The 22,512-nt window shown below is 35.9% G+C and overlaps 2 protein-coding genes across 2 annotated transcripts; one reads left to right on the top strand and one right to left on the bottom strand.

The window, feature by feature from the left end:
* Window positions 1-260: 260 nt before the first annotated feature.
* Window positions 261-7,040, top strand: tceanc2 (transcription elongation factor A (SII) N-terminal and central domain containing 2). The gene is made up of 4 exons (XM_030161349.1): window positions 261-665; window positions 2,877-3,018; window positions 4,476-4,669; window positions 6,565-7,040. The coding sequence occupies exons 1-4, from the start codon at window positions 567-569 to the stop codon at window positions 6,751-6,753; spliced, it is 624 nt and encodes a 207-aa protein (XP_030017209.1). The 5' UTR covers window positions 261-566; the 3' UTR covers window positions 6,754-7,040.
* A 53-nt stretch (window positions 7,041-7,093) lies between these two features.
* Window positions 7,094-22,029, bottom strand: cdcp2 (CUB domain containing protein 2). Its single transcript, XM_030159838.1, has 6 exons — window positions 21,963-22,029; window positions 20,507-20,854; window positions 18,216-18,557; window positions 10,939-11,292; window positions 9,956-10,134; window positions 7,094-7,424 (listed from the first exon to the last, which is right to left on the bottom strand). Exons 1-6 carry the CDS (start codon window positions 22,027-22,029, stop codon window positions 7,119-7,121), a joined length of 1,596 nt encoding a protein of 531 aa, XP_030015698.1. The 3' UTR covers window positions 7,094-7,118.
* Between the last annotated feature and the right edge of the window lie 483 nt (window positions 22,030-22,512).

Here is a 22,512-nt window from a genome sequence, read left to right on the forward strand (position 1 = left end):
TTCACACGTATACTACTTTGTTTAATCTTTGTCACTGGAGAAAACGGCACAAAAGAAATTTCATGCACTGTAAGAAGTAAACTATCTTTAATGCCGTACAATGTAGAAAATGAAGGATATTACTTTGTTCTTGTAATATTATTTATTTTGTTCTACAGCTATCTTAATGGTGTCGAGTATCTTAACCCATATATTAATCTGTAGTTATTGACTTCATTTTTAATTCCTGTATTTCTGATAGTTTTGAATGCAACATCCCCATCTAGTGTTTACTTCCTCCTGTTTCCAGGCTAGCTCCACCAGACACTATATTTATTAATTATGTTAGGTAATAGTTTAACTGCTGGAGTTGGCGATAGTGGTTTTATGTATACGAGTTAATGCCGCATTTAAACATACAATTTCATAAGTAAGTAAGTGTTAGAAGGGCTTGTAAATTCGATAACGCTACAGCTGCTAACTCTAGTTAGCTTTAGCATCAGTTGTCTGTGCATAGCCCGGTGTTCCCGTTATTAAGCCACAGTTTTGTTGCCGGCTTTAAATATCTCCACAGTCACTGTTTCAATATGGATAAGTTTGTGGTTAAGCTTCCCAAGGGAGAGACTCCGAAAAAAACAAAGACCAATGTAAAGGTCTACAAGCAAGCTACTATCGAGTCTTTACGGGTGAGTCCTAAGCTGAAGGCTAATATGGGTGTTAGGTGTTGTGCCGAATTCTGCTCCCTGCTGAAAACAGCTCCCCCTTCCTAAGTCAGCCATGAAGAGGACAAAGTGCACCAAATTCACTCTGTCACACCAGAATAGCTCCAAATATGAGCTGCTCAAGTCATTTCACTTCTTTAGTTTGGCAGTCTTTTTTGAATAGAGGATGCAGTTTTCAGCAGTATCTGGTGCCGAATTCTGCTCCCTGCCGAAAACTGCATCCCTAGCCGCAAGTGATGTAGTTTTCGGCAGTATCTGTTTTTATTATTACATATTTTGTGTGTTGTGGCTCTAAGATTTAACTTTAAAAAGCTTTATCGGCTAAAATTTGCGTAGAGGTCTTATTTATGTCTTTGTGCATAAGAAATCAATATAAGTGAATCCCCAAAGGAACTTTGTGTTGGTAAATGCAAGTTATGCAAATTTACAGGATTTCAGTTCTGTTGTAACATGTTGATGGTCATATGAACTATATTTTCAGCTCAAAAGTGTCCAATTGCATCTCAATTAATGCTATATTTTCATGTCACAAATGGCCAAGTTATATTTGAACTGAATTTACCTGAAAAACAAATATCCTATTCTTTTAGATTCCCCAGTTTTTCTTACAAGATTATATCCTACATATCACATGTTTTATTTTTACAGGTTGCAATATGGAGTATGGTGCTGATCCATCCTGCTTACGAGGGCTGTTCAATAAGTTCATGGCCTCACCCAGAAATACTGGTTGTTATAATACAGGATGTTACATTCTTTTGTGATGGAATAGTGATGCTTGAACATCGGTGGACCAAGTGCATTGCTGTAAATGGAGATTATGTTGAAAAATAAAATATAAATTATCAGTCTGTGTTGTTCTGTTCTGGATGAGGCCATGAACTTATTGAACAGCCCTCGTATGTTACGCCAATACATACATTAAGAATGTCACACGTCACTTTTTAAATCAACAGTTTTCTAATAATAAGCATTTCTATAAAGAAATAACAATTCTATATTGTTATTTACTCTTTAGTATGATGATAAACTATACAATAAATAATTCTGATCCTAGTTTTTGCACAGGGATCATTCGTGTAAACGGTGACATGGCTGCAGAGCATCAGTATGATGGGATCCGTAACAACCATGTCACATCCGTCCACTGCCACATTTTGTGTTTTTGTGTCAGCTGTTATTGTTTTAGATCCACAACACTAACATTTATGAATAAGAGGAGAATTAGCAATAGTAAGTATATAAGTTTATTACTAATAAATTACTGGTTAGGGATGTAACGATATGAAAATTTCATATCACAGTTATTGTGACCAAAATTATCACGGTTATCATTATTATCGTGATATTGTTGAAATGTGCTCAAAATGTTCAAAAAGTACTAATACACACACTAAAATAATTTAACCAAGTTGTATTTTGAAAAAATAAATAAATAAATAAATTTAAAATAATAATAATAATAGGCAAAATGTACTTTCTGTGGCAGAAACATTCAAATATTAACATGTAAACATCAAACATACACATGACCATTTTCCATATCAAGTTTGAGTTGAAAGTACGGTAATCAAACACGGTTATCATGATAATTAGAATTTAAACAGTAATACTAACCGTCAAGAATTTTACCGTGGTTTATCGTTATACCGGTAATCGTTACATCCCTAGTACTGGTACTGACCAGATCATCATGGGTAATGTCACGTCCGTCCACCAGCAAAAGTTTTCACATACACGTGCTATTCAAAATCCAATATTTCTGAAAATATAGCTTCCACTGTCAAATAATATCAGTAGTCTTTGCACAAATGTATTGGCATTATTTCAACACAGTTCTAGGCATTTCTTACAACTTTTTTTTGACCAAAATGGCCACTCATTTGACCCCCTAAGTAAATTGTAGCCATTATATACCTTACAGTTTGTACATTCTTTAATATTAAACAGATAAAAAACATAACTGCAATATCTTACAATATTATTAATTACTTAACTGCTCCACAGGTATGGAGAGAAAAAGTTGTGACAGGGTGAATTTGGTGCACATTGTCCTCTTCATGGCTGACTTGTGAAGGGTTAGCAGTTTTCAGCAGGGAGTAGAATTCAGCACAACAATTGTAACTGCATTTAGAGGTTGTAGCATGATGAACTCATATGGAGTGTGTGTCTCAGAGGGTGGTTGTGATTGAGGACATCTTGCGCTACAAATCCACGTTGGAGCTACCTGAACAGAGTAAGGAAAACCTACTGGCAGCCCTCACTGAACTGAGCAAGAAGATCCCATCCAAGGAGGTGCTGAAATCCACTAAAATAGGTAGGATGCTGAGGAGACACCCACTGGTTCATTCCAATAATGACAGACAGACACACATCCGATGCATTACACTGGGTTACAAAAAAATGTTTTTTACAAGTTGTCTAGGTTTTTTCAACTGAATTAGGACCATTTTGCACCGCTAAATCCAATAATGACATCTGTTTTTCTCAATCAGGTCAGGTTTTTTTGCTAATTTGATTTTGAAAAATTTGATCTTCTCACAAAATTGATACATTTTTGTGACTTTATCAGTTGATTTTTTTATATACAGGGTGGGGAAGCAAAATTTACAATATTTTGAGGCAGGGATTGAAAGACAGTGTATGACCAATTACTTTATTGAAAGTCATGAGAATTTATTTGCCCCAAGAAAATTTACATAATAGAAAACGTTTTTATTCTATGTGTCCTCCTTCTTTCTCAATAACTGCCTTCACACGCTTCCTGAAACTTGCGCAAGTGTTCCTCAAATATTCGGGTGACAACTTCTCCCATTCTTCTTTAATAGTATCTTCCAGACTTTCTCGTAATAGTTTTGCTCATAGTCATTCTCTTCTTTCCATTATAAACAGTCTTTATGGACACTCCAACTATTTTTGAAATCTCCTTTGGTGTGACGAGTGCATTCAGCAAATCACACACTCTTTGACATTTGCTTTCCTGATTACTCATATGGGCAAAAGTTTCTGAAAAGGTATGGATAATAGTGTTAGGTATGATTATGACATCAATATATGTTTGGTTTCAAAACAATTGACGTAGTGCCTGCTGAGAAAAAACAACCAAATGTTCATAGTAAATTTTGCTTCCCCACTCTGTAGTTCTCACCCAAAATAGGTTTTAAGAGAAAAAAAATCATTTTCTAACAGGATTCCTGTTAGATACAATGGTGTATTCACCGCAAATGTAGCAGAATACGTCAGGCTTATTTTGCAAGATCTTTTAGTCGAAGCCATTTCATTCACCTGTAATATTAAAAAAAACCATTAATCATAAATTGGCAAAAGTAAAATCTTCAGAACTCGTTTATTGCAAGAAATATAAAAGAATTTTGTATCATATGATGTGAAAATGCCCATAAATGTAAGCAAAAATGTTAAAAAGCCAATATGTAGCATAGTTCAGAAAGCTGACCTGATTGAGCAAAATTAATGTGATTTTTGGATTCAGCACACCAAAATGATCCTAAATCAGCTCAAAAAACTGAAACAATAAATTTGTTGTTGACCAGTGTTATCAATGTGGCAGGCATATGAATATGGAAAACTATGCCATTTGCAGGAGTACTTGTTTAGAATTTTGCAGAGAGTAGTGAAATCACACTCAGGTCATGACTTTTTTTCATTCAGTCAGACCAATATTAGAATCCAGAAGAGCGCAACTTTTTACAAACTTCTTCCATACCCAGCCCGTCATCCTGATTAAACACATTATGAAAACTTCTCTCATTTAAGGTCACACTGTCAACAAAATGCGAAAGCATCTGGACCCCGAGGTGAGTTCAATGGCAGCAAAGGTGTACACTGACTGGAAGACGTTCATTGAGGAGAATTCCAATAAGCCGGCTATTGAGGTCCGCTCTGACAAACAATCTGAAGGACTGAGGAGTAATGCTAGGAGACTAATGGCCGAAGCTTTGGAGGTCAAGGTAAAGAAGTCCACTTTATTGACAAGAGCCGCTGAATTGTTCTTATTGAGTGTATGACCAAAACTGCATTACAGTCACAGTTTTTTTTTATTCTGGTCACTGGCTACATTCTCTACCTAGACCTCCCAAATCATGTCATGGATGTTCTTGAAAAAGCTGTGGCCAAGTTCATGGGACTCCCAAAGCTGTACACCCAATTTAGAACTACATTTTGTTACGCTCGGTCTAGGGCACAGGTGTCAAACTCCGGTCCTCGAGGGCCGGTATCCTGCATGTTTTAGATATTTCCCTCTTCCTTCCACACCTGGTTCAATTAATGATCAGCTCATCATCGTGCTCTGCAGAAGCCTGATAACGATGTAATGGCTTCCAGGTGTGATGGAAGAGGGAAACATCTAAAACATGCAGGATATCGGCCCTCGGTCTAGGGGTTGCCGAGAAGTAACATGGTGTGAGAGTCCCCTCCCTCCATGTCCCTTAACAAACAAGAGCAAATTAATCAAATGACCAGCAACCACGCCACTACAATATGAAATATTTATTTACAAAAAAAGAAAAATTAAATCAGGTAGGGAATCATAATAATCTACAAACACAAACGAAGGAAACCAAAATACATCAATTTTACCAAAACTCTAATGGATAAACATGAGAAAACTTAAAGAAAAAGATTCCCTCCTTGTGTAGCTGATTTTACAAAGTTTGAACAAAAATTACAAAAGGCTGGTCTGAACAGAGGGGGGAATGGAATGAGAGGAGTCTCCTGGGAGGAAGGAAGATCTGGCTTTAAATTTCCCAGCTCATCTCTGAAGCACCAATCAGCCGCAGCCAGCAGACCAGTACCACACCTGCAGCTCATCCTCCATTAACCACTATCTGTTGGAGGGAAAGACAGAACACACACCCACACAAGGAAGAGAACAGAAAAACTACAAAAATATAACAATCACAAATGACACAGCTCATTACAGAATAAAAAAAACACTAACCCTTAAGAATTTCTTAAATTATTAATCTGAGCTTAATTTCATCTCAGTCTTTCAGATGCTTTTAATAACAACACATGCACCTTGTCTTTCTCCATCTTACCTTCTATAAATCCTATACTGCCTGTATATGTCCTTATTTATTGTATATATTTCTTATCTGTGGTATAGAGTTAGCTTTTTTTTTTTTTTTTTTAATATTTCAGTAGTTTTTAGGAATACTTTAGTAGTATATGTACATTTAAGATTTTATCCTGTAGATTTGTACATTCCCTACATTTCTCAGTATTTTGTGATGTTTTTATACAGTCTTTTTTGCACTAGGTGTTTTTGCTGCTAAACAGAACAGAGCTGCTAAACTGATTTTCATTGTCCCTGTGACAGTGACATTAAAGATCTATTCTATTCTATTCTATTCTATTCTATTCTATTCTATTCTATTCTATTCTATTCTATTCTATTCTTATTGGACTGAGGAAATTGACAGCGTACAGATTATAATAGCTTGGTTTGTTGCACAACACAGTTCATCTTGTTCTGTGTCTCATCAGCTCAATACTCAGTTTCACTAAATACAAACTTTTCTGAGCTCATTTCTGACATCATTAACTTTTCAGGGTACATATTGCAGACTATCTTCAAGCTCTTCTGAATGTTAAGTGCAAATTCCAAGTCAGTGCAGAGAAAATAAGGAACTGATGAGCTCCAAGGACCAAATTTAAAAATGTAGAACTTAGAAAGTTTTTAGAGTACTGCTTTGGGTTTTACAAGGTCTCATGAGCTCAGAAGTTTTCTTTTGTAAAAGAAAATCTATAACATAACCTGGGAGGTCTAGGTGAGGTAGTTGTTACTTACTATGAATACTACATAATATATGTCTTGTTTTTTTCCCCCTCATCTGACCTACAGGAGGACTGTGGCCTTATAGACAACATTGAGAGAGAAGTGTTCCACCAGAGCTCACGACTGGTGAGCAGTTCATACAGACGGACAGTGAGAGCGCTGGTCTTTGCCTTCAAACACAACCCTGAGACCAGGATGCAGACGAAAGACGGTACAATATCAGTGAACCAGCTGGTTTCTAAATATAAGAAATAACTGAGGCTGAACAACACTGGATATATCAAGGCATTTTTGTGCTTTATTTTATCTTCTTCTAGGTTTTGCAGGTCTTTTTTTTTTAAATTATTTTATTCATTTTCTGTAAAGGACATTAAAAAAGTGTTAACACTTTTGTGGCACATCAATATTTTATAAATACATGTAAATTATGAAGGATATGTAATTTATTGCTGGTAGTGATGAACATACATGTATGATGCTTGATAACAGGTTCTCTGGTTTTATGTAAGTGGATATTTTTTACATAAATATAATCTTTTTTTTCATTAAAAAAAAACCAAAATCAACGTTCGAGTATGTTTTATTACTTTGGTTTAAAAAAAAAACCTTGTAGCTGTATTTTAAAGAAGCACCAGCCACACAATGGCTATGACCATCAGAATGACAGCCAGGACACAGATGCTTATGAAGACGATGTCGCTCAGGTCATGTGACACGGCTTCCTCTTCCCCTTCGCTGCCGTTGCTGCCGTTCTCCATTTTTTGGGCCTCTTCCTCCAGGCGCCGCTCCTCTGCTGTGATGATGAACACTGATGCTACCTTCCGCTGGGCGTCACACTGCACTTTGTATTCCTGAACATTCTGCTGCTTTCCATCAGAGAAATCGATGTAGAGTTTGTTTACCATCATGGTGATGTTCCGACGTTTCTGCAAAGGAAAGAAGAGTTTTTACTGTTAACAGGAGTATGACATCCACAGAAAGTGCATTTTCTCTTTGAAAGAATTCATTTCAGTCCCGTATCAATGTATTTTTTGAAATTAGGGATTAGAAAAAAAATCTAATCTATCTAAATTTATCTAATCTATCTAAATGATATATGCAAATACTGAATAATATATGCAAACATTGGTATATTATTATTGCATATATTGTACAATATAAACAAATTATTTCTTAAATTGTATGATACGATACATACACGACTTACCGTATGTGATATTGTATTGTGCAATATATGGGACATCATCTTGTATGTTATGTGATGTGTCAAATTATATTGAGACAAATGTCAAAACTTCTTAGTTTGGTGACAAATATTTATGTTGACATGTCAAATTGGCAGAGAAATCTGTTTTTACTACCTTCATGTTTTAATAAAAATAATAATTGTAATAATAATATATAATTATTTCTAACTTTACCTCCCTTGAAAAAAACTTTGTATTCTGTGTCATGTCAGTGTGATCTATCTTATCTAGGGCAAAGTATGATTAACATGTTCAATAGCATTACTGATGATCTATATCCGGACTTTGCTGTTTGTTCCTAAACAGTACTTTTTCAAATGCCGATGTAGAATTTTCACTAAAAGATAATTAAATTACACAATATGGTACAAACCTCCAATTTTAATTTGCAGCTTATTTGCATTTTTATACACTCAAGTAATTTTTTTAACTTGAAAATGAAACCCATTTGCCAAATTGTATTTTAGTTTACTGTAAGTTTCAGCTTTTGAGCTTTGTGTTTCACCATCCTAGCATTTTTTCTTCCACTTCTTACTACAACTACGTGGTCTGTTAGTAGAATGTAATTAATAAAATAAGTATATAAAAACTATGTGTCTGCTGTGTGCACTGATGCTTGTGAGATTTACTCCTTTTATATTGAATCATGGTGTCAAACTACAAGACAACACAGTATTTAAGCCACAGGTGTCAAACATGAGGCCTGTGGGGCAAAACCGGCCCGCCAAAGGTTCAGATTATTATTTTACTGGTTCGGTCCACTGGAGAGCAAATTGGACTGAATGTGGCCCCTGAAAGAAAATGAGTCTGACAATTTTGATTCACGCTTTTTGGTCGGTGTCAGGAAGGCTTTGCGTTAACATTATTTGAATTTTCTTATGTAAGAACTTATTGGACCTATATAAAATGTTTTAAAAATGACACTTTTCATGCTTTTCACCTTCATTTCTTACAGTGTGGAACATTCAGTGGTTTTATTACCTCCGCCAAGGGACGGCAGAGGTTATGTTTGTATCGGGGTTCATTTGTTTGTCTGTTAGCAAGATAACTCAAAAAGTTATGGACGGATTTTGATGAAATTTTCAGGAAATGTTAATACTGGCACAAGGAACAAATCATTAAATTTTGGTGGTGATGGGGGGGGGGCTGATCTGCCTTGGCGGAGGTCTGTGCTCTTTGAGTGCTTTTCTAGTTCTAGTTTTGAAGGGTTTCACCTACTGAAGCTGTTTTTCATTTTCACATTTGTTCATTTGTCAAATTCTGCTTAAAAAACCACAATGCAGTGAATAAATGTCTAATTCCTTGTTCAGTTCCATAGACAAAATGATATACTGTATGTCCCCCCCAAAAAAAACTACAATTGGACTTTCCGCATTGATAACTTTCAACATAATTTAACAATCTAAATGCTATTTCAGGGTATGAAACTGTAACTTGTTACCTACATCTTGCAGGAAAGCCCATTTAATTTGGTTCAGTGGTCACAGAGAAATGTGGATCTTTGTAAAGCATGTCATGGGTTTGTTTCTTCCAACTTTGGCACTTGGATGCTCTTGGCATCCATATGAATGAAAATATTTTGCTCACAACTGACAGGACAACTAAGAAATGAATTCAAATTCTGTGCGTGACATTATACCAGTGGTGTGTACTCGTGTGAGGTTTTGTTGTTGAAAGATGTATTGATCTCTCATTTACCATTTTGCATTTGATCCCTAAGAAGCTAACATCTGTTGACAAGCATTTCACTTCGATTCTTACCTATCCAGTTCTCAAACTGCAAATTCGGTATGGTTGGTCAGCAACTAACTCCTGCTTCGAGAGCATTCATTGTGTTAAGGTACACTGAAACAAACCACAGTCTTGACAGGGTAAGGGAGGAGTTTACAGAAAGGTTGGATGCCCCGAAGAAAGAAGAAACGAGCCCATGACATGCTTTACAAAGATCCACATTTCTCCATAACCACTGAACTTAATTAAATGGGGTTTACTGCAAGATGTAGGTAACAAGGTTTAGTTTCATACACTGAAACAGCAGTTAGATTGTTTAATTATTTTGAAAGTTATCAATGCGAAAAGTCCGATAGTAATTTTTTTTGGGACATACGGTACGGTAGATGATTGCCTAAACATTGCTTTACTGTGAGTTGACATGATGGTATACTATTGTGGGTTACTAAGAGTCTCTGGTGGTTCTCACAGGTGCTTACCTGTCCAGCAGTCCCACAGCTGACAAACTGAGCTTGAATCTTATATGAGTTTGTTGTTAACTGGGCTGCACACGTTGGATTTCCCAGGTAGATGTTCTCACGGTCCAGCTGAGGCAGGGACTGCTGGGGTATCAAAATGGAGAATTCTGATCTTGTGCAGCTAACGTTTACAGGCACCACTTGGATGTTCAGGAGAAAAAAAAGATCACATTTTATTAACGGTATCACAAGAATATGTTAGGAGAGAGGTTTACAGATAACAATCGGTATTTTACACAAATAGACCAATAGGGACTGACAACAGGGTTTGTGCCGGTTCTTATAGTGGATAAAACTCAACAAATTAATTTGATGTTTGGCCTTAAAAGTCCATTTGACAGTGAATGGATAAAACAATTTATAAAATTTCAAAATATTGAGATAATACCTCAAAAAATGACTTAGTATTTCAAAATAAAAGGTTACTACCTCAAAATATAGAGTCAGTACCTCAAAATGTCTAAGTTAATGCCTGAAAATAATTCCTTAGTGCTTTAAAATGGTTTTTGCATTTTATTATAATGAGTCAAAATATTTATGTAACATCTCTTCATTTTAACATACTAAGTCATCATTATGACACTAATATTATTTATCACATGGCAAATCAGAACATAAAAAATATCCTAAAATAATAGCTTAATATTTTGAAATAATGTTTCTTTTATACAGTATAATTCAGTGACTAAGTATCTGAAGATATGAGCAAGAATCTAAAAAAAAATAGATTAAAATGGATTTTAAAACCTGTGCAAATCCCAGTTTTACACTGCAAACATAGTGTGTAAAAATATCACAGCAATAAATTTGAATAGTGGATGTAGGGAAAAATTTTCACTAATAATAATAATAATAATAATAATAATAATAATAATAACAATATAAAGTAGAAATTAAATAAATAGGATTTTACTGTGACGTTGAGTCATATCAGGTACATTTACCTCCCAGATAAGATGCGGTGAACCCTTTGTGAGCCTCATTTCGGTCTGTGCTCAACACCACCAGTAACTTGTTGCCCTTGGAGATGAGAGATGGAGGCTGGTCCTTCCCACACCAGCGGCCCAGCAGCGGGTCTGTCTGGCTGTCCCCGTCGTAAACCGCAATGTAGTCATAGTCACATTCGTCTGACAGGCTGTTGCGATCTTCCAAGTCCATGACGGGGAAGTAGAGTTTGATACGGTATCCGGCTGCCAGAGTGATACTCCAGTGGCAGTTGATGTTGTTGGGGTAAATGTTGGGGAAGTGTGGGCTGCTGAAGTTACCACTGACATCTGACAACACCTGCTGACATTCACCTGATAAAACACATGGATTAGTCAGCAGTGGTAAAATCAGGATTCAGATATTTTTTCTAACTAAAAGTATTGATGGCACATCATGAGAATATTCTTCTTTAAGTAAAGTTATTCATTCAAAATATCTGTATTATCAGAAAAGTACTAATTGTGCAGTAAAATGCTCCCTGTCTGTGCTTTACTGATATACAGCTCTGGAAAAAAATAAGATAAGATAATCCCTTTCTCTGATTTTACCATTTATAGGTATGTGTTTGAGTAAAAGGAACATTTTTGTTTTATTCTCTAAACTACAACATTTCTCCCAAATTTCAAATACAAATATTATTAGTTAGAGTATGGAAGTAAATCTGTCTCATCCGATTTTGAATTATGAAAGCCACTGAATTTCTAGCACTGAATTTTTTTTTGCACTGAAATTAAGTATCTGAATTTTTTGTCTCTGAATTCAACTATGTTCATAAATTTAGAATTTAAAAAAATTCAGATACTTAATTTCAGTGCAAAAAAAAATTCAGATACTTAATTTCAGTGCAAAAAAAAAAAAAATTCAGATACTTAATTTCAGTGCAAAAAAAAATTCAGATACTTAATTTCAGTGCAAAAAAAAAAAAATCTGATACTTAATTTCAGTGCAAAAAAAAAAAATCAGATGATTTCAGTGCAAAAAAACCATTCAGATACTTAATTTCAGTGCAAAAAAAAAAAAAAAAAAATTCAGTGCTAGAAATTCAGTGGCTTTTATAATTCAAAATCTGATGAGACAGATTTACTCCTATATTAGAGCATGTATTTGCAGAACACAACACATGGTTAACATAACAAAAAGATGCAGTGTTTTCAGACCTCAAACAATGTAAAAAAAAAAAAAAAAAAAAACAGTTCATATTAATTTCTAAACAACACAATACTAATGTAACTTGGGAAAAGTTCAGACGTCAGTATTTGGTGGAATAACCCTGATTTTCAGTGACAGCTTTCATGTGTCTTGGCTCTCCACCATTACTGTTGGATGACTTTATGCAGCTCCTGGAATAGAAATTCAAGAAGCTCAGTATTGTTCCATGGCTTGTGACCATCCATGTTCCTCCAGAAGTTTTGTAAGTGGGTTCAGGTCTGCACATTGGTCTGGCCATGACAGGGTCTTCATTTGGTGGTCCGTCATCCACACCTTCACTGACCTAGCTGAGTCCAGGAGCATTGTCCTGGTAGAAAAACCAGTCCTCAGAGTTTGGGAGCATTGTCAGAGCAGAAGTCCAGTAGTTTTCAGTAGTTATTTTTGGATTCTAATTACTTTTGCAGTACTAATAACACTGTTTTTGCCAATTGTAAGCAGATAGTGATGGCCACAGTAGTGGTTTTTAAACTTGTCCTTAAATAAGACATAGATCTCAGATTGATTTCAGAGGAAATTGCAGTGGTCTCTTAATTTTTTCCAGAGCTGTATGTTTGTGGGTTCACGTTACTAATATATTCATGTGTTGTTGTTTTTTTATCCTTTTACTGGCATATACTTAAGGTTGAGCTGCTGTATATACTGTTGATGGTTTAACCCATAAAGACCCAGTGCTACTCAAGGTTATTATTGTTAACAAAAACTAATGAAATGACGAAAACTAGAATTGAAAAAACATTTTCATTAACTGAAATAAATAAAAACTATAATTAAAAGAAAAAATGATAACTAACTGAAACTGTATTGTGTGCTTATAAAACTAACTAAAATGGTTAAAAAATTATGGATAAAATTCCCTCTGATTTCATCTTTGTCAATGTCGGATTGATACGGAAACAATTTATTTTGCTCTAGCAATTTTAGCTAGCAGCACCATACGGTACTTCAAGGTCTGTCACTTGTCATCACATATAGTTTAGAGTCGTCTTCTCTTCCCCATTCTACCTGGAAACATGGAGACTAAAGTTGGGAGAAAGCAGCAGAGTCCTGTCTGGGATTTATTTGAATACGACGGAGAAGAAGAGAAAAGATATGACAAAACTAAAATTAATACTAATACTAAAAGTAAACTAAAACTAACCATTTAGGAAAAAAATGAAAACTAGTAAAAACTAGCAAACCTGCTCTAAAAACAAATTAAAACAAACTGAATTAGAGAAAAAAAAAGTCAAAACGAAATAAAACTAAACTATAATGAAAAACCCAAAACTATTAGAACCTTGGTGCTACTTTTGTGTCAATTCCCAAATTAATTTTTCTCTCTATTTACAGTACTCTTTCTTAAATGATTTATTACCATTTATTGTAATATTATACTCTGCATTTTACATTTTTCACTGTAAATCGTGTATCTTCCTACGTTTTATTTCCTATTAATAATTCTTATGAATATGTTTTAGATGTTCAAGAAAACTCAGTAAAACTGAATAAAAAGTGAGTTTTTCAGCAAAAATATCTTTAACTGAACATAAATCAAGTGTGTCCATCGACTGTCACTGATCCACCTCCATGGGTTTTACTGGTGAATCAATGTTGTAGAAGATGATGGTGTTTCCACGTTCACTACGGAGCCTCTGAACGTCCAAATGGGTCATATCTGATGACCATGAAAAGATGAAAAACTGTATTTTACACCAGTTATTTACATGGATTGATAGGATTAGTGGATCTACAGGTATTAAATATTTAGATCAGTTAATACTTTTGGTTGCTGGTGGATGTTCGGGTCTTTATGGGTTAAACTACGTCATCATATGTGATGAGAGATCATCATGTTGTTAGCCTCTTAGCATAACTGCCTAAATCATATTTTTGGCCAAATTGTAATATCTGCATAAAATAATGAAGCAGCTGGTGTTAGGAGGGTAAAGTTACTTACTTACTTACTTACTTACCTACCTACCTACCTACCTACCTACCTACCTACCTACCTACCTACCTACCTACCTACCTACCTATCTATCTATCTATCTATCTATCTATCTATCTATCTATCTATCTATCTATCTATCTATCTATCTATCTATCTATCTATCTATCTATCTATCTATCTATCTATCTATCTATCTATCTATCTATCTATCAGTTTTTCCAAAAATATGACTGAGGTGATTATGCTATGAGGCTAAGTGTCACTGTCTTGTGAAAATCATCTATCTTGAAAAACTCTACTTTTCATGAGCTTAGACAAACCGTATTGTTTTCAACTGTGATGATGCATTTTCCAGCAAATACATGACTGTTTTAGAAAGGTTCATTTATTGACTTGTTTACATTCCATTTTTATTTTCATCCTGACAATATGATGTGACTTTGAAAATCTACAGCTGCTCAGAATAAACAGGTCTGTTTGTATTTTATTGTATCTCACTATACAATAGTTTTATGAATATATTATTTTCTTGATATAAATGTAAGCTCTTACTGAATAGGAAATCCTCACACATAACACACAAGAAGAGTGGACCAAAATATTAATCAGGAACATAGACTTAATGATGTTGTATGATGTATTCAGTGTATCACATTGAGCCTGTTTACATGACCATAAAAATCTGATAACTGGAAGTAATCTGATAATTGCCATAAACAGATGTGATGCATTTACATGCACTTCAGAAATGTAATAATCAAAAAGCCCTGCTTTACATGTTTCAGTCCATTATTTGATTTCTTTTGGAGTATGTATGTAGGTTATGACATAAGACGTACACTTCCTGTCATTTACAAAACATCCAGTCTTGTCTTGTTGACCACGGCAACGCCTACAGTGTCAGTGTTAGCTGTCCTAATGTGGGAGCTAATAAGACTACAAAATAGGTCACATGTTTCTGTGATCCTTCATTTCATTTCATTGTTTCTTTACCGTTTTTTACACATGCACAGATGTAAAAAAGCCCAAAAGAAATCAGATTAACCTGTATACATTCGTGAAGAGATCAGAATATTGGGGAGAAATCTAGGTGTGTTATTCCAATTTGTCATAATCAGATTACTGCCGTTATCAGATAAAGCCTATCAGATTATCCTGTTTACATCATCACTTGAATAATCTGATAACTCCAGAAATCAGATGATGATCAGAGTATTGGTATGAATGCAAACAGTGATAGAGACAGATATTTTTTAACACAAAGTTTTCATGTTTTGCCTTTTTTCCTCTTCAGCTAAAAGAGGTGTCATGATGTAGAGTAAGAAGAATGTCAAGTATCACAGAGTTACTGTCACTGAGCCAGTTTACATCTACACCAATACTCCGATCATTATCCAATTTCTGGAGTTATCAGATTATTGAAGTGACCATGGAAACAGGATAATCTGCTCTGTTTTATCAGATAACACCAGTAATCTGATTATGATAATTCAGATTAACACATCTGGATTTCTCCCCCGTACTCTGATGTCTTCCTATGTGTATACAGGTTAATCTGATTTATTTTGTTCTTTTACATCTGTACGTGTGTAGAAACAATTAAAATAGTAGAAAATAGAAGTTATGTAGTCAAACGTGAACGGAAGACAATAACAGGAAGTTTGATTCTACCATCACTATATATGTACGTGCTCCAAAAGACATCCAATAATGGACTGGAGCATCTAAACCACGGTTTTTGATTATCGCATTTCTTAAAGCTGGGGTATGAGATCTTAGAAAAACGGTTCGAGCAAGTTATAGTTTGAAAATACTCAATTCAAAAGTCCAAACCCTTTTCTTCAGACATCCCTCTGAAGCCACGCCTCCAGAGTGCTGGCACGCCCAATGCTTGTTCTCGAGGGTTCACAGCAACAATTCCCCTGGCTTCGGCGGACCCGATCCATGCATGCCTTATTCAGTCTCCTCCGACCCCCCACTCTTACAGAACAGCCCCAGTTCATACCTATCTGGCTAACGTTACATTTCCTAGTGATTTATGTTGGTGAACTTTCCATTTTAATATAGTTAATATAGCCAAGCTCTGGCTCTGGCTTCATTTCCTGAACAAGTGCTCCAAACCTTTGAGAACGCGTGATTCATGCACGAAGAGGGGTACGCACAGAGGGGGAGGGACAAATGGCAGTTGAGATTGATAGACATACCATCGTTCAATCATTTTGATTGGGCACTTAAAATGATTGGATGGTGTTTGGTATTTTTTCAGTCCTGTCCGTTCCACAGGTGACTACATTTTTTTTTTTTTTGTGTTAGAGCATTTAATTAATTGGTTGTAATTGGGGTGTGGAGGGGATTTTAAACAATATAGTAAAAAATGCTCTGGGAAAACGTCTTGCACCCCATCTTTAAGTGTTCTTAACAGTTATCAGACTTTTATGGTCATGTAAACAGGCTCATTGTTACCATAGTCACGTGTAGAGCTGCACAATATATCTTTTGAGCATCGTCATCACAATGTACGGATGCGCAATAGTCACATCGCAGGTCCTGCAATGTAGGAGGTAAATGAACTCAATGTGTTCTCATGTATTTCAGCCTGAGTACCTGACACACACTGCACGCGGGTCATCCACCAATCACAATCATTCTTAATCAGTTTGCCGAAGCAGACCACGCCCCTGCACGTGGAGTGAGTCGCTGGTAACAACATTGAAAAATGAGCAACAAACAAGAGGAAATCACCAAAAATGAAGACTTGGTGCCAAAAAGAAAAGCAACGTCAGTTATCTGGAGTTATTTCAGCTACAAGAGCAATGATATTGAAACACATGTTCTTATCGACAGTGCCTTCCACCTGTTGCCACAACAAGAGGTAACACAATTAAATTAGTTTGACCCTTTACATTAGCAACACACAGCTATTATATCCTCCTGAGTAGTTTTTCATATCACAATATATATTGCAGGATTAAAAAAAAATCACAATGTCAGTTTTTTCCAATATCGTGCAGCTGGGTCTCCAATAACAGGGGGTAAATGTGACGCCCACTAATGTGTGCTCACATTTGTGAATTTAAATGTAAATTATTTATATGTGCTTAAAAAGTTGATATTATGTCTGTATTTTATTTACACATTTTTGGTAACAGAAATTATTTTGGTATAAGAAATCGTTTTGGAAACCAAAAACTTTTACATGCAGTAGCAGGGTTCTAACAGTAGGAGGCAGTGTAACACCAGGGTTTGACACAGCGACACTAGAGGGAATGCACATACGTCACTTCCTCCCTGGGCCACGCCCCTCTAAGTCAGACTGAGTGGCAAAAACAAACCGGCTCAACTTGGCGGAGCATAGCAGTAACTACAGCGAGACCGGGAAAAATGTGGAATATAACATGAAATTAAAGACAACTGGACTGGACATGGATCCATACAAGCTACCAAACAACAAGTGGTCTACGAACACTGATCTGTGGACAGAAATCACGTATTCTGACATTTATATGAACCTGATTTCAGTGTCAGGAAAATCCCCAATGCAAAGGCTGAAAGCATACAAAAGCCAAAGAGTTGTTGACATCCTCGTCATCGTTAATTAGAGGATTACAGCTGGTGAGTGCTTTCAGTTCAACATACTATTGTTTTGGAGGTTTTCTGTCAGTGAAGACGTATTGACCCAAGTGAGTGGATGATCTACTGGTACTTTTGATATTTAAGTAGAGTTAACATCAAATACTTGTTACAACACAGCTACAACAGCTTTGTGCCAGAGTACCCCCTTATTTGGAAAACTAGGTTAGCCTCAGTTTAAGCTAGTTCACAAATTATGTAGAGCACAAGGTTCAGAATCACACAACTGAAGACAAAAACGTTTCAGTTCTGAAATATAGAACTAAATGACAGATGCTAACATTAAGAGCTTTACTAAGAAGTATCGTTAGCCAAAACGATATGTAATTTAAGGTACGATTATGCTTTCATGGGGCCCATAATTGGTAGCGGTGCCCCTGTTGTACAGCCCTAGTCATGTGATGGTGCTGTATCATCAGTTACTCTCCTATAACAGTAGGAATCTGTCCCATCACACTTTCCTACCTGAATAATAGTAGGCCTTGAACCCCCGTCCCCCTATGTTGAAGTCAGACTTGAAGACCACCAGAAGCTGGTTGGAGGTGGTGACTGTTTTCGGGGGTTTGTCTGCCCCACAGTACTTGCCCAGGTGACGGTGTGTGACTGTAGGGCCGTCAAACACAGCGACAAAGTCAAAGTTACATCCCTCATTGTTTTCCAGTTGGAAGTCCAAGAAGACCAGGCTGACCACGCTGGTGTTGGACACGTGGATAGCCCAGGAGCAGTCGGCGTTGTTACTGTACTCCTGAGGGTAGCCCGGACTGGAAATAACACCTGAGAGGCCAGTTAACACTCCACCGCACATGTCTAGTGAAAAAAGAGGAAAATCACACTGTGGCTTCAACATGAACATACACAGGCTTGTTTGAAGTTTGTGTTGGAGTCCATTTTTAAGCTAATGCTTGTCTACATTCATGATAACACACTTTCTGTGTAGAGGTACTGGGTTGTGTTTACTTTCTCTTTTGCTCCTCTACAGCTACAAAAGTGTACAACATTTGTCCATATTAACCCATAAAGACCCAAACATCCACCATCTACCAAATCTACAGATATAAACTGTTTAATCTGTTGATCGACTAGTACATGTAAATAACTGGTGTAAAAAGCAGTTTGTCATCATTTCATGGTCATCAGATATGACCCATTTGGACGGAGTAAATGTGGAAACACCGTCATCTTCTACAACATTGATTCTCCAGTAAAACCCATGGAATTTAATAAATGACAGTGGATGGACACACTTGATTTATGTTCAGTTAGTGATAGATTTTGCAAAAAAAAAAAAAGTCACTTTTTCTTCAGTTTTCTCTATTTTTTTAATACTAATCCTCAACTTATACTCTGAGCTTTTATGAACATCTACGTGATTAGTAAATTAAATGTTGGAAAAAACCTGATTTTCACTGAAAAAAACAACAACACAAAATGCAGAAGATAATATTACAATAAATGGTAATAAACCACTTAAGGACAGTTAAATATAGAGGAAAATTCATTTGGGAATTGCCACAAATGTCACACTGGGTCCTTATGGGTTAAACTGCTGATACAGTTTTCTTTTTTCCACTTCATAACAAAAGACCGGACGGCACAGACTCCAACACAAAGCTCACATAAGCACACACAATTCTGACATAATGAACTTTTCATTTTTTCTGTTTGAAAAGCAATGACAGAGGACAGAGGTAGTGTGTGCAAATCCACTGAATCACATGCTTCTTCTATAAATGTATCAGGTTTTATGCATTCTAAAACCTTGAAATCATCCTTGTGTCTCTACTCTATTACAGACGAAAGAGTCACAGTGGAAAGGAAGAAATGCTTGAAAGTGTGACACCATTTAACAAAGATTTGAAAACATTTCTGCAAAATGATCATTCCATGAAATGGCATAAATATGAGGGCGAAGTCAGGGGAAGGTTAACATCTGGTCAAAAAAATGTAATTACAATAATCTACACCAAACTCATACTTTTGGGTAGGTAATTACTTACAGTATATTTTCAGGAAAATGCATTTTGAAATGAGAAAAAATTTGTGAAAAAAAAAAAAAAAAAGAGTCACTCGTAGTCACTCAAAGAGTTTTATGAGTGTGAATGATTGGAAAGTGACAGACACAAGAAATAATTTTCACTTGTTCCATTGGCAGATTTTTTTGCTTGAATTAAGCAAAAATAAATAAATCATGCATTAAACAAACAAACAAACAAAAAATCTGCCAATGGAACAAGTGAAAATTCTCTTGGTTAAATTTCTTGAAATAAGATTTTCAAGATTTATTGTGTAAAAATAAGTTCTTAAATTTCATTTACAAGTTACTCTTTGGGTGATTATGTCTTATTTTAAGTGTGATGAAACATTTTGACTAGAAATGAGAAAAAATACACTTGGTAAGAAATAGATTTTTGCAGTGTAAGTGTGAATGTACGAGTGATTGGTTGTCCGTCTCTATATGTTAGTGTATATAATAAATGTCCCTGCAACCCTCTTGAGGATATAGTTCAGAAGATGAATGAATGATGAAAAAAAAATACTGTATCAGCTGAATTAACACGTCTAAAACTGTTTAAGTAGCAGGACACGATAAATTGCGTGTCAGCCATTTTTCATTTCACTATGACAGTAAAAGTACTTGAACACAACACACTGGTAATTTCTAATTCACAAGTGGAAAGGATCATCTTCCCGATAGCACGTGAAGGCAGCATTTCTCTACTGCTTTCTGTCACACTGCATCAACGAGGATGGTTTACCTTTTCTGTAGCCGACGCTGAACCCCTTATAGGCCACATGCCGGTCTGAATGGAAGATAATGGACATGACATTCCAGGATGATGTAAACTGTGGTGGGGAGATATCGCCACAAAACGTCCCAAGGAGGTTGCCCTCATCCTCAGATATGCCGTTGTAGATCTTGATGTAGTCATAAGCGCAGTTGGCGTGGTACTCCAACTCAAAGTGGTGAAATGTAAGGAGGACCGAGGAACCTTCTGCCACCACGATGAGCCAGGAACAGTCGATGTTGTATGGATACAGGCCTGGGAAGTTTGGACTGGAGATGTTTCCAGATGGAGCTGAGAGGATTCCTCCACATTTGACACCTTATTATGAAGAGTCAGACGTTTAACGTCTCTTCCCTTGCCTGCTTTTTTTCCTCCTTTTTTTTTTGTTTAACCATGCCTCAGCAACTTAACCCTTTCATGCATGAATTATGAGAACCTTAGTCAATATTTTTTTCTTGAGTGTTTTTATTCCTCTTTAGGCATGAAGAAAACAATGCATTTGAATTTTTTTTTAAATTTTTTTTTATGAACCTATTTTTCATGGAGTCACAAAAATGTCCACTCAACTGGACACCATGCATTTAATTTTTGAAGCAAAGAAACATGTATTTAAAACTCATCATCAGAAAGTGATATACTGTGTGAAATCTATGAAATAAAAACATTTTTAATGCCGCGAATTGCTAAATTGCTACTGTTTTCTCACATTTTATCATACTCTAATATTAGTTATTACTCACTTCATGGAGATAATATCCTCCTGAGACCTAGGAAATTGACAGTTTTAGCTGTTTTATATTAAAAATTTGCCTTGATTGGAAACTGCATAATGCAACAGTTTTTACAGATACATTTTCAAAATTATTTTTATTCATTGATTGATTTTTTTTAATGGAATGTCCTTTGTAATGCATAGCGATTTTAAAGTAAAACTGTCAAACTTTTGTCCCCTACAGAGGACAAAATGCATTGTTGGGTTTCAGGAGGAAATGCAAAAAAAAAACAAACAAAAACCCCCCCCAAAAAACAACTTTTTGTTCCAGAAAACTGTTAATTACAGTCTAATAACAATTAGCAATTGATTTACTCTAAAACATGTTACTGCAGATCAGGTTTATCAAGAGCAGCAAAGTTACAGTAATGGTATGAACTGCAGTGTTTGGGATGATGCATAAGCTCCACTATGTTTGCTTGATATGGAACTAAAACAATAAAACACATGAATAAACAAGAGAACAGCTGTAGAATAACTGTCCACTGTAGTGACCACTATGCATGAAAGGTTTAATGCAAACTTTGAAAGTGTTTTACAATTTGACATTGAACAATTGAGGTTCTGCTTTTTCTGTATCTACAATACTTGTGAGATAAAGCACTCCTATCAAATACAAGCTTTGCTCTATGAAAATAACAAATACCAACTCACCCTTTTTCAAATCAGCCTTGTCAACAGCCAGTAGTAAATGAATCAGTAGAGCCACCCTGAGACTCATGTTGTTATTGTTGATTCGGCTTTTGTCACGCCTCAGCTACAGTACCTGCAGAGATAGACAACGGCAATGTCAGAGCGCACAGCCTTGAGACGTCAGCAGCACTGACTTGGAGAGGTAATAGGACTTTGAAAAATTCATTCACCGCAGCCCTGAATGAGCAACCTGATACCTGTGTTACCTGGGCCTGGTTTTGCCCTCTTCACTAAATTTTAATGACTGATATCCAATGAGCAGGAGTGGCTTGTCAGGACGCTGTTTGGAGGGTGGTATGCATTTTTAATGATGGCCTCAAATACACACTCACAGCTTACTGAACACCAGCTGTGTGTTTTTATTTATTAGGAAGATGTAAGACAGGGGTGTCAAACTCATTTTAGTTCAGGGGCCGCATTCACCTCAATTTGATCTCCAGTGGGCCGGACCAGTAAAATGACAACTGTGAAAAAAGTAAAATTATATTATGATCAGGTTTACATCTACAAA

This window comes from Sphaeramia orbicularis, chromosome 17 (assembly GCF_902148855.1).
Source record: "Sphaeramia orbicularis chromosome 17, fSphaOr1.1, whole genome shotgun sequence".
Taxonomy (NCBI): Eukaryota; Metazoa; Chordata; class Actinopteri; order Kurtiformes; family Apogonidae; genus Sphaeramia; species Sphaeramia orbicularis.

What these genes read in the sequence shown, in the direction of transcription:
- tceanc2 (XM_030161349.1), top strand. Translation starts at nt 567, where the DNA reads ATGGATAAGTTTGTGGTTAAGCTTCCCAAGGGAGAGACTCCGAAAAAA. An exon ending in CTACTATCGAGTCTTTACGG is followed by an intron (nt 666 to 2,876) that starts GTGAGTCCTAAG and finishes TGTGTGTCTCAG; the next exon opens with AGGGTGGTTGTGATTGAGGA. An exon ending in CCGAAGCTTTGGAGGTCAAG is followed by an intron (nt 4,670 to 6,564) that starts GTAAAGAAGTCC and finishes TCTGACCTACAG; the next exon opens with GAGGACTGTGGCCTTATAGA.
- cdcp2 (XM_030159838.1), bottom strand. Translation starts at nt 22,029, where the DNA reads ATGAGTCTCAGGGTGGCTCTACTGATTCATTTACTACTGGCTGTTGAC. An exon ending in CAAGGCCTACTATTATTCAG is followed by an intron (nt 11,293 to 18,215) that starts GTAGGAAAGTGT and finishes GTGTTTTATCAG; the next exon opens with GTGAATGTCAGCAGGTGTTG. An exon ending in CACCGCATCTTATCTGGGAG is followed by an intron (nt 10,135 to 10,938) that starts GTAAATGTACCT and finishes TGAACATCCAAG; the next exon opens with TGGTGCCTGTAAACGTTAGC.